The sequence below is a fragment of the Notolepis coatsorum genome, assembly GCF_963971535.1.
Source record: "Notolepis coatsorum genome assembly, chromosome: 10".
NCBI classification, from domain to species: domain Eukaryota; kingdom Metazoa; phylum Chordata; class Actinopteri; order Aulopiformes; family Paralepididae; genus Notolepis; species Notolepis coatsorum.
In genome coordinates this window covers 125,235,564-125,251,179 of record NC_140174.1, presented here as the reverse complement: position 1 = coordinate 125,251,179, position 15,616 = coordinate 125,235,564, and the positions used below count along the sequence as shown (strand labels likewise).

The 15,616-nt window shown below is 44.7% G+C and overlaps 2 protein-coding genes across 2 annotated transcripts in view; both read left to right on the top strand.

Moving 5' to 3' along the window:
• Window positions 1-397: 397 nt before the first annotated feature.
• tmed7 (transmembrane p24 trafficking protein 7) lies at window positions 398-12,602 on the top strand. The gene is made up of 4 exons (XM_084323327.1): window positions 398-425; window positions 998-1,180; window positions 6,695-6,940; window positions 9,508-12,602. Exons 2-4 carry the CDS (start codon window positions 1,022-1,024, stop codon window positions 9,742-9,744), a joined length of 642 nt encoding a protein of 213 aa, XP_084179453.1. The 5' UTR covers window positions 398-425; window positions 998-1,021; the 3' UTR covers window positions 9,745-12,602.
• A 1,036-nt stretch (window positions 12,603-13,638) lies between these two features.
• fem1c (fem-1 homolog c) overlaps window positions 13,639-15,616 on the top strand; it is a gene marked incomplete at its 3' end in the record, with an annotated part of 40,844 nt that continues 38,866 nt past the window's right edge. Inside the window, exon 1 of the mRNA XM_084323593.1 lies at window positions 13,639-15,072. Coding sequence (XP_084179719.1) covers window positions 14,529-15,072 — 544 coding nt within the window. The 5' untranslated portion in view covers window positions 13,639-14,528. The remainder of the gene's footprint in view (window positions 15,073-15,616) is intronic.

Genomic DNA, 15,616 nt, shown 5'->3' with positions numbered 1-15,616 from the left:
CCGCGTGATTACATATGCACGCCGCATTTCTCGGAGACGCTCTCTGATTGGCACTGACTGATGCTCTCTGATTGGCCACTGACGCGTTTGCCCAATCCGTGACGAGCTGTGTCTTTGCCCATTTCCTCGTCAAACAGCCTGCAAACTACCTGGCGTTCTATCGCCATGCTCTAAGACAAACTCTAACCTTAACCAACTTCGAAGAGTGCCTACACTTAACCAGTGTAGAAACAGGCGTCGGCCAATCAGAGAGCGTCTCCGAGAAATGCGGCGTGCATATGTAATCAAGCACGCAGCCCATGTGTCGTTAGCGCTTCCTGTGCTGATCTGGACCAATGGCAGAGGGCGATGGGCCAACACGTCAGCACGGCACGGTGACGCTACGTCTCTCTGCTTCTCTAACATCCGGGTTCGAGCGGTCTGAGGTGAGCAGCTAGCTAACACCGAGCTAAACACATATACTGAACCCTAGTAGTGTAAATGTTTGAGTTTACATTTATTTAGATCATTACTATACATGTGGACATATAGTCCGATGGGTATTACAATAAATGTAAAAGTAGCCAAACGCGAGTGGTTTGCTCTCCTGTATGGTCGGCTAGCTAGCTCTAAACTAGCGTGTTAACGCTGTTAGCAATTAAGCTGCTAATTCATATCGCTGGTGTTTGCGGAAATGCTTTGTAACCGTTTTTTTGTTTGTTATTGAATGTCACCCTCGCGACAATACACAGAAGGTTAACCCTTTCACTGCCACACGACAGCAGGTTAACCTTTTCACTGCCACACGACAGCAGGTTAACCCTTTACTATCACACTACCGACGGTTACCCGATAGTAAAGACTAAAGGGCTAACCGTCTGCCGTGTGGCAGTGAAAGGGTTAAGCTGGTAATTCCTATCGCTGATGTTTGCGGAAATGCTTTGTAATCGTTGTTTGTTATTTAATGTCACCCTCCTCGCCCCATCAGTCAGTCAGCTGCATCCATCTGTCTCTGCAGGTTTCACTTCTCTCCATCATCAGGATGCTCGGCTCGGTTCGGATGCTGCTGCAGGTGCTCTGGGCCCAGCTGCTCTGCGGGCTGGTGTTGGGTTCTGAACTGACCTTCGAGCTGCCGGATAACGCCAAGCAATGCTTTTATGAAGACATCACCATCAGCACCAAGTGTACACTGGAATTCCAGGTGTGTGTTATGTGTCCGCCTGTCCCTTTTTATTTGATTTTTCTTTCTCAACCCTTTCACTGCCGCACTACAGAAGGTTAACCCTTTACTATCACACAACCGATGGTTAACCTTCTGTGTATTGTCGCAGTGAAGGGGTTAACCGTTTGGCAGTGCGGCAGTGAAAGGGTTAAAGGTGCTGTAAGTGTTATTTTTTTCTGTTTGTTATCATCACTGATAAGAGTGAGTTTGGTCAGTCACATGGATCTCCCAGTCCCTCTGCAGGAAACTGAAAATACATTTTCTGGTATCCTGCTCCCAATTTCTGTATGAAAGGTGCTATACAAATAAAGTTTATTATTACTTTATCCAACCAGGAGAGTGAACTCCACACTGCAATTTTTTTTTTTTATCTTACAAATATTTTCTGTTTACTGCAGAGTGGAGCGACTGGGAGACTCATGTTACTGACCAAACACACTATCAGTGATGGCTGTTGGAATGTAGAGTTACGTAACACTTATTTGAACAAAGAAATACCACTTAAAGCACCTTTAAATCTTCAGGAGTAAATTATATAGCGCCTATTTGCACAATATTACCTTTTTATCTGAATCCCAATAAATGATAAATGCTTATGAATTAGTTAGGTAGCTCTGTTTTTATTCTCCCATATCCAATGCTCGGGGTGTCACAATTATATTTAGCACTGACGGCTATGTCCGTTATTGAGTCTTGATTTCTAAAGATCCACGGATCATTGGTTTCATGCCCTGACAAGTCATTTCAATTTTCAAATTCTCCAACAGCAGCTAGTAGCTACTACAAGGAGGATTTTCAACAAAAGATATCATAGTCAGATTGGTTGTGATTCCATGGTATAATTACAGTAAACAAATGAGACCACTGATGAAACAAACGGTAGCCTAATTCTCATAAGATTACATTTCCCAAAAACCTTGTTGCTTCCTGTGATTGATTGATTGAAAAGTTTATTAACAGATTGCAGAATGGGTACTGTACAGTACAGCTCAGTACATACAATTGTTAAGGGGATGCAGACCAGAGAAAGACTTTCGTCTTGTTTACATGATCAGGGTCCCCCATTTTCAATTCATCATAACATATATGACATACATGACATACAGATAGACAGTACTGCTACATCTATACATTTATGACATATCAGATTTGCAAATACAGTACTGTTTGTGATACAAAAGTGTCCAGAAAAAGAGTGTATATACATTTGGCATAGAAACTGTACATTGGAGGAGGTTGGGTGGGTGGGGTAGGGTTGGGTGTGTGGGTGAGGGCTGTACATTGGAGGTGGGGGGGGGGGGGGGTTGGGTAGGACACACACACACATTTTACACTGTACATTGGAATACTGACAAAGCCTTACTTGGTCATTTACTGTACAACTAGGTTAGGACATTTGTAGGGGCCAGTTTCGAATTGCAGTCTCACGTAGGTGTTTTTTGGAGTGTTTTTGAAAGTGGGTAGTGATTCACATTCCTTTACAGCTTTAGGTAGGGCGTTCCACATTGATGTGGCATAATTGCGAAACGTGTTTAGTCCCTTGTTTGAGCCGAATCTGGGTTTTACATGATTTGTGGAGCTCCCTCTGGTGTTGTGATCGTGGTATTCACTGACCTTTGGGAAGTATTTTGACATGTACATGGGTACCTTGGTCGCGTAGTGTATCTTGTAGACCAGGCCCATTGCAAGTTGCTGTACTCTGTCGTCTACTCTAAGCCATCCTAGGTTGTCAAAGTGGGCAGGGGTGAGGTGGGTTCTAGGAGTCAGGGCCCTATTCCCCGTACCTGGTTCAACTAAGTCGATCAAGAGTCCCATTATCCAGATTCAGTTAACCCGATGTTTGAAGCCGGGATTTTCCTGTTCCTCGAAGGTGGATTCAGTCTCGTTAACTCAAACCAGACTTGAGACCCAGGATAAGTGCGCGCGGCCGCTTCAGTTGAAAAGCCAGCACGTATCGATAGCAGAGATCCTGATTCTCTAACGGCATTGATTGATTAATTGATTTAAAACTTTATTAACAGATTGCATTACGGCTCAATCGCCTCGCCGACAAGTTAAATGCGTTATCTATAGGCTAATTTTAAGTCCCTCATTACCCCAATCAATCAGATTATATTTCTTTAAACTTGCCTGCTGGCAGTAGGTTTATGGAATGGATAATCAAATGAGATCTTGCTAGCGAAAATAATTATACAATTATACAGAATAAGGATACGGCTCTCTTACCCATTGATTGATGTATGGTGGATCTTTTACTTATCTGTACTGTGGTGTAACGGTTTCTTCTTTTGACTTTCACGCAGACGACCGGGGTTCGAATCCTAGACTTTCCTTCTTTTTGCAATGTAGGAATAATTCAATTTGGTGCACGTTGAGAGCTATATAAAGAATGACATCCTCAATGCATGTAGATTTATAATATTTTAACTTAAAACTAGGCTACTTTTGCGTATCATCATTAATATTATATTCCAAAAAATTATATTGGAAACGCGGGTTTCGAACACCGGTCGCCCGGTTGCCAGGATTGAGCACTACCGCTGCGCCACTGTGCCAGACGGGATAAATTCATTGTTTAGCCATTAATGGAGGAGAGACCCGTGTTTAGAATATTTTCTTTTGAATGAAGTTTTATCTCTTTATTCTCAAATGCATTAATGTGACGTCAACGGCTCATTCAATTTCTCAAATCCGTCAAACAGCGCATCTCATCAGACATTTTAATCCCAGTTACAATATCACACATAATCCACAATCCCCGCATAGACACTTATTAAAATAACCACATGCAGCGTGTATCGCGACTCCGAGCGCCGTATATGACGTGCATTATTTTATTTAGGACAAAGTAAATCTATAGGCTCAATATTAGGGATGCCCCGATCGATCGGCCACCGATCGTTATCGGCCGATAATTAGTATAAATATGCGATCGGGGAATTCCGATAATTAGTCATATTCGCCGATCGCGGAAACTGATCAAGTGGATATCTCACTCGCTTGTCTCAGACGCACAGGACCTGCAAACTGCTCCTCCTCCCTAGCCCCGCCCGTACCCGTGTAGAGTTTGTAAACACAGCCTCTGCTGAGTAGATAGTGCATTCGACCTGAGCTAACGTTAGCTACCTAGCTATCGTTACTGTTTAAACAAAATTACCCAGTCAACTATTCACTTTTAGTAGGCATTGTCTAACGGTATTTAGCCGGCTAGCTACCGATAGCTCCTGATATCAACAAATGCTCCAGCAAGTCTTGTAGTGCATGTTGATACCTCCGTTAGCTCGCGTTAGCTGACGTTAATTCACTGTTCAAAACGAAATGTCCGATTGAACTAAATAGTTGTCTTAACGTCATCTAGCCGGCTAGCAGTAGCTACAGATAGCTCCTGATATCAATGTCTTATAACATTGATTGAATGCGTATTCGAGCTGAGGGCTTGCTGAATGTTAAATGACCAAAGCATAACGTTACCAATAGGGTCCCGCTGCAGCGCCGGAGAATCCTTTTTGGTAGCTGGAGGCTACTAGAGTACACACAGACAGTGGAGCTGTTTGCAGATAGCGAGCATTTTGACTTGTTGTGTGGTGGCGATGTCTCGCAGATAATACAAGTACAAGTCTAATTATATAATATATATATTTTATTAAAAAAAAAAAAAAAAATGTATATAAAATAATTTTTAATTTCTTTTTAATCAAAAACGATCGGTATCGGATCGGTATCGGCCGATATGGCTCACGACGATCGGTGATCGGTGGCAAAAAACGTGATCGGGGCATCCCTACTCAATATGATTTATTATCAGCATTTAGTTCTATTATTATACATTTCAAAAGCCCCCTCTAGGAAAACGAAGCACAGAAACGTAATTCAGAATGGTATAATGGGATCTCTAGACTGTATCATTTCAGGAAACGAGCTGTCACTTCTTTGCGGGGGCGTGGCCATGGTTCATCCGGCTAACTTGAACTTAACCCTGCTCTCGACCAGGCTCAAACTTTTTGATCTGTTGTCATGGTGATTTAGACAATCGCGCGTCAGGGAACAGAAAGGTCCGGCTTAAGTCAGGCTTGACCGAAAGTTATCCGGCTAACTCAGTTATCCAGGTACGGGGAACGGGGCCCAGGTCAAGCAGTAGTCTGACTAGCTTGTTTTGAGATGTTTGTAATTTGTTTTTTAGTGCCTTTGAGGTGCTTTGGTACCATGAGGTGCAAGCATAGTCGTAGTACCCTTGAATGAGTGCTCCTGCTAGAGTCTTCAGGGTATTCTTTTACCAGAGAGGAGATCCGGTACAAGAATCGCGTTCGTTGGTTGACTTTTTTTATTACATTGGATGCCATTTTGTCACAGGAAAGATTAGCCTCTAGGATGGAACCCAGGTAGGTAATTTCATCTTTCCTTGTGATAATATTGTCACCCACTGTAACCGAGAAGCCGTCGGTCTTGCTGAGTTTGTTATTTGAACCGAAGAGAATGGACTCTGTTTTGCCCATGTGTAATGATAGTTTGTTGTCGGCGAGCCATATGCAGATTTTGCCTAGTTCCGAGCTGAGGGCTTTTTCAACCTGTAACTTGTTCTTGTCAGAGACCAGCAGGGCTGAGTCGTCCGCAAACAGGAACAAGTTGCAGTCACAAGCTGACGACATGTAATTTGCATAAATTAGGAATAGTAGCGGTCCTAGTATGCTTCCTTGTGGAACACCACAGCTCACTGTGAGGGGGGGGGGGATAGGGTACCGTTTACCTCCACCATCTGTTCCCTCCCCTCCAGGTAGGATTGTATCCAGCTCACTGATAAACTATCAAAACCAATTGCTTTTAGCTTGTCAATCAGAATGGTGTGATTGACAGTGTCGAAGGCCTTTTGTAGGTCCAGCATGACCATGCCGCATTATTTGCCCGCGTCCACCTCTTGTTTGATGTGGTCGTTCAAGTAATATAAAATATATGTTATTAATTAAAATAATTATATAAAGAATTTTCCATGTTCTGTCATCTAATATTACATTCCATTACTTTTCCTGATATTTTAGGTTTTTGCTGTGGTATCGTTTTAGAACCAGTATCGTGATACTTGGCTGGTATCGGTATCAAAATGTTGGTATCGTAACAACATTAACATAAATATAAGCAATGAAGTTATAGTAAAGATAAAAATAAGCAGTGTAAACAATATAGATCCAGTTTATTGGGAGGAAAAGAGATAAACATTAAGTTCCCCTCTTTTTTCTCTGCTGAATTATGATTTCTAAGATGAGGTGATGTTCCTGAAATAGATTTTTAACACGCATCCTTGTGAATAATCTCATTGGAATCTTAATCTTAGTTAAAGGCAGGCGTGGCTTTTACGTATGACACATATGTGATTGGCTGACATCCGTTTTGTGAAAACGGGACCAAATCACTTTCCATCTTCCCACTGATCGACACATGTGTTAGCCAGTGAGGAGGCGGCGTCGCCAACGCTCTCGTCTGTATGCCCCTACCCCCCAGGTGGTGACGGGCGGCCATTATGACGTGGACTGCCGCCTGGAGGACCCCGACGGCACCGTCCTCTACAAGGAGATGAAGAAGCAGTACGACAGCTTCACCTTCACGGCTGCCAAGAACGGGACCTTCAAGTTCTGCTTCAGCAACGAGTTCTCCACCTTCACGCACAAGACTGTCTACTTCGACTTCCAGGTGGGGGAGGACCCCCCGCTGTTCCCCAACGAGAACCGCGTGACCGCTCTGACTCAGGTGAGTGTGTGTGTGCGCGCTCTTGTGTTTTCTGTGTGTGCGTGCACACTCTTGTGTTTTCTGTGTGTGCGCGCTCTTGTGTTTTCTCTGTGTGTGCGTGCACGCTCTTGTGTTTTCTGTGTGTGTGCGTGCGCGTTCTTGTGTTTTCTGTGTGCGCGCTGTAAGATCCTGATCAAACTGGCCAGTATCACGTCTTCGTCTGTTTGGCCCTCCATCCAATTCCTCTGCGTTGTGTCATTTTAATGGTCCTGACGTCTCCGATACTGGCAGATAAGATCCTTATCTCCCCCGTTAGTGCAATCCATAAACCATAATAATTCTCCACTTCCGTAAGAATTCGACACTCCGACACCGTGAGATACCTTATGAGGAAAAGCGTTGTTTTATTGCTATAAACAGAACCTCATAATCAGATGTTATCAGATGTTATCAAATTGTATCGTCCTTGGAGAGTCTATTCTAATGATCTTTCGGTGTGTTCGTCTATCGTCCTGTTGTTATTCAGTCCAATAGTGGTCAGGCCTGTTCGTTAGCCGAGACCATCCTCGTGGTAGCCGAAGCTACTGGTGATGTGGCATTCCCCCCCCCCCCCCCCCTCTCTCTCAATGAGAGGAGAGAGTGTCTGTGTGATCTCAGTCCTACTCGCTCTTGGTCAGTTTCTAGTCTGGCTTACACCCGGAAACACCGTTCGACTTATAGATGTTCGGCGTCGCAACGACGCCCCCGCAGACTGGTTGTCATGCGACGTGTTGTCATGACAACTGCATAACCTTTAACACTAATAAACTTTCATTAAGATGAACCTCTCTCCCTCCTGCTCTGGGCCTACAGTACACTCTAATCTCAGATGTTCTTACAAGGAATGTCAACAAACATTCTCTCGCTGGCAGTGTGCCTCACAACAATCACCCTGCTCTACTGAACCACCGTCTCCTGCTTCCACCGTCCGCATGCACTTCGACCTCTCTGACCCGGCACCGTTTTAGCTGTGGTCACTCCCCCCAATCTATACATCACATACATTGAAAAAGCACCCCAAATCCTTCACGCGCTCTTGTGTTTTCTGTGTGTGCGCGCTCTTGTGTTTTCTGTGCGTGCGGAACAAAATTGTAAAGCGCTTTGGATAAAAGCTTCTATAAAATAATACACCGGTTTACCATGTATCTTTGGGGGAAAATACAGTTTTGATTATTTTAGTCCCCATTTGTATTTATTGGTAAAATACAGAGACGGTGCATATTAACACATTGTGCGCCATAAACGGCGTAAGTCGTTATTGCCCGCCATGCGTTGAACGCCAACAACGGCGTAAATCGTTTTTGGGATCAATATTTAACTTTTTTCGCCATGGCATTCATAATTCATCCAGCCTCCCTCCGGACTGCAGCGGCACACTGTCTGAGATTGCAACGCCTCAATACCGCCGCCTGGTGGATGGTCGGGCGAGTTACACTCACGCCAAAACCGGAAGTGGCGATCGGTGCATCAAGGAAATCCCTCCAGCAGTCATATCTTGTTACGTGGGTCCAGACAAACACTAGAGTGCATTTGGATCGCTTTCGAAACGCAATAATCTATATGATTTCTGCGTTTATTGCGCCATACAAACCGGAAATGGATCTAGGAGATCGGCGTCAAATAATTGGGATCTTTTTCCTCCAGTCTCATCTGCGAACGGTAAGAGGAAGATAACATTATTTTCAGCCCGATTGTTTATTCATTTCACTGCAAACCATCTGCTCAACATATCAACCCATACTAAATAAAGCCGTTACTGACGATCAAGGAATTATAAACGACCCGCCCCCCTTTCCTTCACGCATGATGAAGCATAATGTATACCGATCATATACATTTGAATTTTTTAATATAGCGTGTATAGGAAAGAAACGCCAATCTATCATATGCGTCAGGGCCTATAACTAGCGTTTTTGGAATTACAGCAGAAAAGCTTAAAAACATACTTATATTCTAGACGGTATTAACACAACAATGTATGAATGAAAAAATATAACCTTCCCACATCCGGAACGATAGATAATCGATGTTGAATGGGCCATAGTAATGCAGATATAGCTATAATATTTAAAACGTTATAGCCCTGCAAAGAAGGTAAACATCTCCATAGGGTTACAGTGCTGGCAGACTAGGTATAATGATGGGCACAATGCCCAGCGCCCAATGTGTTAAGGAACATTTTACTGTAAATCTGCCAGTTTAGCCAGGTTGGCTAATTTTCAACTGTAGTCTCTGGGGCAGGTGACATGAGCACTACAATACTTAAGACATAGTACAATAATTAAAACACAGTAGGAATCAGTAGGTTACAATTCACTAAAATACATTAAAATACATCACAACCCCTCAGTTAAAATGGTCGCACACTTGACCATCTCTCAACCATGATTTTAAGTTTGATTTAAATTAAATGTATCTTTGATACTCCCTGAGCCGTGTAGGCAGACTGTTCCAGGTGTGGTCTGCTCTCACGGAAAAGGCTGCCTGACTAAAAGCAGACCTCCTGCCGCTCCACAAGACTAATATGAAACCCTCTCCCGGTTCCCCAGATGGAGTCCGCCTGCGTGTCCATCCACGAGGCCCTGAAGGCGGTCATCGACCACCAGACTCACTTCCGTCTGCGCGAGGCGCAGGGCCGCAGCCGGGCCGAGGACCTCAACACGCGTGTGGCCTTCTGGTCCATCGGCGAGGCCTTCATCCTGCTGGTGGTCAGCATCAGCCAGGTGGTCTTGCTGCGCAGCTTCTTCTCCGACAAGAAGACCACCACGACACGCGTCGGATCGTAACCACCCCCCCCCACCCCCCCACGGAAATCTGTTTAATCACCTTCATCCCTGGAGGCCTGTATGCGTGAAGTGGGAGTGATGTTGAGAGGAGAGTGTACTGCTGTTGAGGGAAGGCAGCCGTAATGAAAGACCCACCACGTACGTTTTCATTTCCACGTAGTGAAATCCATGAAATATCTGAGCGGTGTTTGCCACTTCCATTCTGTAGTACTAACACACATGTATTCACCCTGAGGCTCTACTGTATGTTGTCTTGTGGCGCTGCCGTCCTTTAAGACCAGCCAGGCAACATGTTCCAACCTGAAGCCCCCGATCCCGACTCCTCAACCTTTTCTTCATACAGGCCCTGAGGCAAAATAGTTAAATGTGTTTTCAAATGTTTTGGTAAACAAAACGATACAAAAAAAAAGGTGGGCGGTTTAATTAGCTTTTTGTTTGTACGTTAAGTGTTAAGCCACTTCGGAGGCTGTCTGGGAAGTCGAGGCGTGGCCCCTCGGATGTCGGAAACCTGATTGTACTTCAGATATTTTGAAAGCGGTTTTGTAAATGTGCTCCTACCCCCAGGTCTGCTTCCTCATCCCCCCGTGTCCCATCCACTGTCTCTTCGCCAACCCAAAGTCTGTGTTGTGTATTGGTTCTCCGTTCCTTTTTTACCAAATCTCCACCCACTTTACAAGACGGCACCATATTAAAGGTCCCACTCCTCTGTCCCTCACCCTGCCAGAAGGTCCCAGTCCTCTGTCCTGAACCGGTGCTTGGAGCTGCTCTAAACGAGCGCCCAGTGGGATGGATCTAAGCAGTCGTTTGCTTATCTGCATAGTACTGGGTCTGTGAAATAGCGTAGGAAACGTAGTGGTGTTTTCCCACAAAGGTTTGGATATAATGTGGTTTTTGGATACTCTTATAATGTGATTTATTCCTCCCTCCCCTTCCCAATGGAACTTGATGACTTTAGATCCGGTTCATTGGGGGGGAAACGAGATAAACATTAATTGAATTATTTGCGTTGGTTTTTTTCTTTGTCTACTGAATTATGATTTTTAAGATCAGGTCATGTTCCTGAATTAGATTTTTAACACACATTCTTGTGAATAATCTCATTGAAATCGTACAGTTTAAAGGCAGGCTTGGCTTTATGTATGATGTATAATTTATGTGAATGGCTGGATGTGTTTTATGAAAATGGGAGCAAATCATAATCTTCTCTTTCCAGTGATTGACACACATTGTAGCCAGTGAGGTGGTATCGTCAACGACAGGCTCGAGTGTATTATCTGGTTGAAAATAATCTCTTTGGTTCCCCCCCCCCCCCCCCCCACAGATCAACCCCTCAGTATGTCATGTCTAATTCTACCTTTTACTGTTGAAAATGTTAGCAACTTATTTATTGTGTGGGTGCATATTGTTGTTGTGATTTTTTATTTTATTTTTTACAGCACTGTTTACCTGAATGTAAGAACGTACTGGTAATCTGATCGGTAGTTGTAATTAGAGAGGTTATAAGCCTATGAAGGTCATCAGTACCTCGCCACTCTCTAGTTACTAGGGACTGGTGGGAGTTGGATGGTTGTGGGAAAATGAAAAACGGGTGAGTTTTTAAAAGATTAAAAAAAACAAGTGATGGTAATTCTAATTTCTTCCATTGATCAGACAACTCCTCGCTCGCCAGGCTTAAGTAGTAATGTATTGAAAGTTTAAAAAGCACTCATGCTATTGTAGATGTCCAGTGTTTGTAACATTCACTTCTGCTTGTAATAAAGCAGTCTGTGCTCGACCAATGCAGCCCAGAGAGAGATGTATTCAGGCGTTTAGAAGGTACTGTATGTATACCATGATTACAAAACCCAGTAAATGGGTAACCCAGTTGATAGCTGGGTAGCCCAGAAAAGGATATCACTCGTGCGTGTATGGATATGATGTAGGTTGTTTTGTAAATGAGAAACTGGAGTTTGGATATGGCTGACGGAAGACATGAAGGTAAACGAGTGTAACGGGGCATCATTATTTTCCTTTACTTTATTAACCTCGTCATATTCCTGAAATCGCATACTCAGCCAAAACTTTGTAGTAGAGACTGAAATATAAAACTTTTTTTTTTGCGACCCGTGTTTGTGATAAACGGCTGTTACTGACATGGTGCCGACCAGTTTGTGGTGGATGGAGCTGTGTTTCAAGAACTTCTGAAATTCCAATGTATTGATTGGAAAGTTATTGATCATTGAAAGCTTTGTGACTTTGCTTCCCGTCGTCTTCTTTGTACCGTCTCACCCTGAATCCATTTGAAAGAGTATTGTCTCTTTAGTAAGATGTTTTGTTTGTGATATATTTGGCCGAAGGAGAATCTGGCATGTGAAAAGGTAAAACACCTAATTTATTTTATTTTCTGCATTTCTTTCTTCAACGGTGTGGTGTTGTTATTCTGGCTTTTGGTTTCATTGTGCTGTTGATAAAATATTCTCTGGACATTAAGAAGCACTTTGTGACACTACATGGACTCCCTTGTTACACAGCGGATTAAACTTTCTGGTATTAAAAAAAATAACAGCTTTAAATTTGTATTTTAATTTAATTGATTTTGGGCGTGTTGCATTGATTAGTTTAATTTATGATGAGAAATTGATTAACGAGAAAGATCCCAACTGGGACCCATCTGTTCAAAGAGGGAGACGGAAGCCGTTGAAGATCATCCCTGCCCACGTGAGTCGGGCGCGTAAAGATTTTGCCCAACCCACTTTCAGTTCTGCGTTCGGGATCCGCGATCTGATTGGCCAATGACGTTTCTCTCAGCGCCAATCGCGTTACGCCTAGTTCTCAGTGCGGTACGTTTTCATAAAGCTGGGAACGAGGTTACGTTTGGGGGACCCTGATGGAAACAAGACAAACGTCTTTCTCAGGTCTGCATCCCCTTAACAATTGTATGTATTGAGCCGTACTGTATTGTACCCATTCTGCAATCTGTTAAATAAAGTTTTCATTCATTCATTCATTCACGTTTTCAGTCACTTTCAACTGGGTTAGGGTTGGGATTATGGTTAGAGGCAGAACTAGGCGTAACGCGAAATCGGCGCTTGTCTTGCACAGTCTGGAGCGTAACAGTAAGAAGCATTTTGTATAAAAGTATTCTGTACTTCTGTATGACAACTATTAAAGAAACTTGAACTTGAGAAACGTCAGTGGCCAATCAGATCGCGGATCCCGAACGCGGAACTGAAAGTGGGTTGGGCAAAATCTTTACGCACGCGGGGCGCGTGAATACTTTCCCCAAGGCAGTTACGCAGGCGGGGCGCCTGTAGCTGTTCCGCAACCGTTCGAGACTCCAACAAGTATCCTACGCGCTCATCAGTCATCAACAACTTCAACAAGTATCCTACATCCGGGTCCCTACTCATCATCAGTCATCAAAACACCTTGACGTGTGAAATAAAATGAGACCGGTTGAGCTGCCATATGAGGTTGTTGAAGGGCAACCACTCTAAACTCAAACATTCCCCGTAGTGCTTAATGTCCACCTCACTGAGTCCAGTACTCTGTTTATAATCAATGAGTGCGGTCTTGGCTTTTCGTCGACCCACCTGTAGGGGGCGATATAATCAAATATTGTAGAAGGCCACTTCTCTATAGGCCCGCATCTCTTAACATGTATCCGGTAAGCAGATAACTCGATATACTCCACTCGATGTTTTTTTTAAACAATTATAATAATAAAGAAAATAAAACATTGAGTGGAGTTATATAGCGGAAGCTCTTTTTCTGAACTGTTTGACCCAACTGCCCCGGTTATTGAGTGACACGTGAGCGCTCCAATCACAGAGCCGGCTAGGCTGTGACGTGGACCTCTTTGGAGACAGAAAAAAAAAAAAAAAAACTGCATTGTTTTCAGGTTTGACAGAAGAAGTGAGTCGTGATCACTCCGGTCCGGGATCAGGGGTGAACGGTTCTGATCACACAGCTGAGCAGCGGGTCGGGATCACAGTCTGCCCCCAATTACCTCTCACCCCCTCTGAGGACTACCGTCGAGCCTGCTCGCAGTTGTTAATTTAACGTTAAATAGCTGGTGTTAGTCGAGAGGACCGACTGGCTCGAGCCCACTAGCTGCTAACTCGCTATATAATTACTAGCCGTTGTTAGTGTTCTGTAGCTCGCGGACCGGAGGAGGACCCGGCCGGCGGCGACACAGCAGCGACGCTAGCGAGCTAACAGCAGCGGGGGTGGATGTTGTTTTTTTGGCCCACTTTGGCGTTTTGTCATTCTGCTTCATTTGGACATAATAAACACGTCCGTCGGATGGATATACTATCGGAACGATGACCAACGCAGGTGTACAGATCGATGGAAAATGACTGCTTGGTGGAAGTCTGTGGAAGAGTAGAGATAGAGGGACCGAAGCTAGTCCCTGTTTTGAGTTGATAAGCTAAGCTAGTATCGATAGCTGGCTAATCGAGGAAGTTGGCTAACTATAACTACATTTACTAGCTAGCGTTCCCAGGGAGTGACACGCGTGCTAAACGCTGTTATCGTAACCCCAACTGGCCATTTCTTTAATATCACAGGCTGGTGGGCTTTATGGACACGTCCCGGTGACGGCGACACTTATGAATTAGCTTTATGTTTGAATTTGAAACAACAGCTGGCTCCGTTAGCTCCGAGTCCTAGCTCACCGTAAACAACAAAAGACTCCCCCTCTCTAACACCTGCCCCGGCGTCTCTCACACCTCAAAGACATCACGTTTGTTTATTAGCCTGGCAGTGGTTTTTATTGTTAGTTGACAGTAAACGCCACCAGGATGGATCTGCAGACGGCGGTGTTCAACGCGGCGAGGGACGGCAAGCTGCGGCTGCTGCAGAAGCTGCTGGAGAACAAAGATGGACACGAGGTGAGCGACATGATGGGGGAGAAGACCAACGGCGCCACGCCGCTGCTGATGGCCTCCCGGTACGGACACCTGGACCTGGTGGAGTTCCTGCTGGAGTGCTGCAGGGCTCCCGTGGAGGCCGGCGGCTCGGTGAACTTCGACGGGGAGACCATCGAGGGTGCGCCGCCCCTGTGGGCCGCGTCGGCCGCCGGGCACCTGAAGGTGGTGCAGTCGCTGCTGGGCCACGGAGCCTCCGTCAACAACACCACGCTGACCAACTCCACCCCCCTGAGGGCGGCGTGTTTCGACGGACACCTGGACATCGTGAAGTACCTGGTGGAGCACGAGGCCGACCTGGAGGTGGCCAACAGACACGGCCACACCTGCCTCATGATCTCCTGCTACAAGGGACACCAAGACATAGCCCAGTATCTGCTGGAGAAGGCTGCGGATGTCAACAGAAAGAGCGTGAAAGGTGAGCGGACGAGACGCACATAACGCACACACGTACTACCAGATCAAAAGTAATTCCTTATGTCCCAGGGAGATAAGATATACTATGATTGACTTTATTGGTTACATATTTAGTGTTTCAACTGGTTTCTGTGATGTGATTGTGCTTCTTTAATCACTTTTTTATATATATAACTTCGTGGCGGCTTGTCATACTGTTTCATCTGCACTGCAACAAGGTTTATTCGAACTAATCTAACACCCAAGACCTACATGTCCACATCAAGGTCTCTTTTGAAAATTGTGATGTGGCCATTTTCACCTCCACACTGGTATGGCCATTTCAATCTGGGTGGGGGGGGGGCGAGTTTGCTAGTCTGTGTTAATAATAAAACCCATTTCCTCACCTGGCAAGTGAAGCGGCATTGCCTAGGCTTAAAGTAGCCTAGATTCAGCTATTGATGCCTGTAATGAGTCTGCAGACTAATCCCGGTCTGTGGAAAGAGGCCAGTTGAAGGGTTGGGATTAGCTCGTCAGTGGAAGTGCAAGTTGCCCAACTAGTGAGT

Bases quoted from the DNA above. Each gene is read 5' to 3' on its own strand.
- tmed7 (XM_084323327.1), top strand. From the start codon at position 1,022: ATGCTCGGCTCGGTTCGGATGCTGCTGCAGGTGCTCTGGGCCCAGCTG. The intron at 1,181-6,694 runs GTGTGTGTTATG...CCTACCCCCCAG, and splicing joins AGTGTACACTGGAATTCCAG to GTGGTGACGGGCGGCCATTA. The intron at 6,941-9,507 runs GTGAGTGTGTGT...CCGGTTCCCCAG, and splicing joins GCGTGACCGCTCTGACTCAG to ATGGAGTCCGCCTGCGTGTC.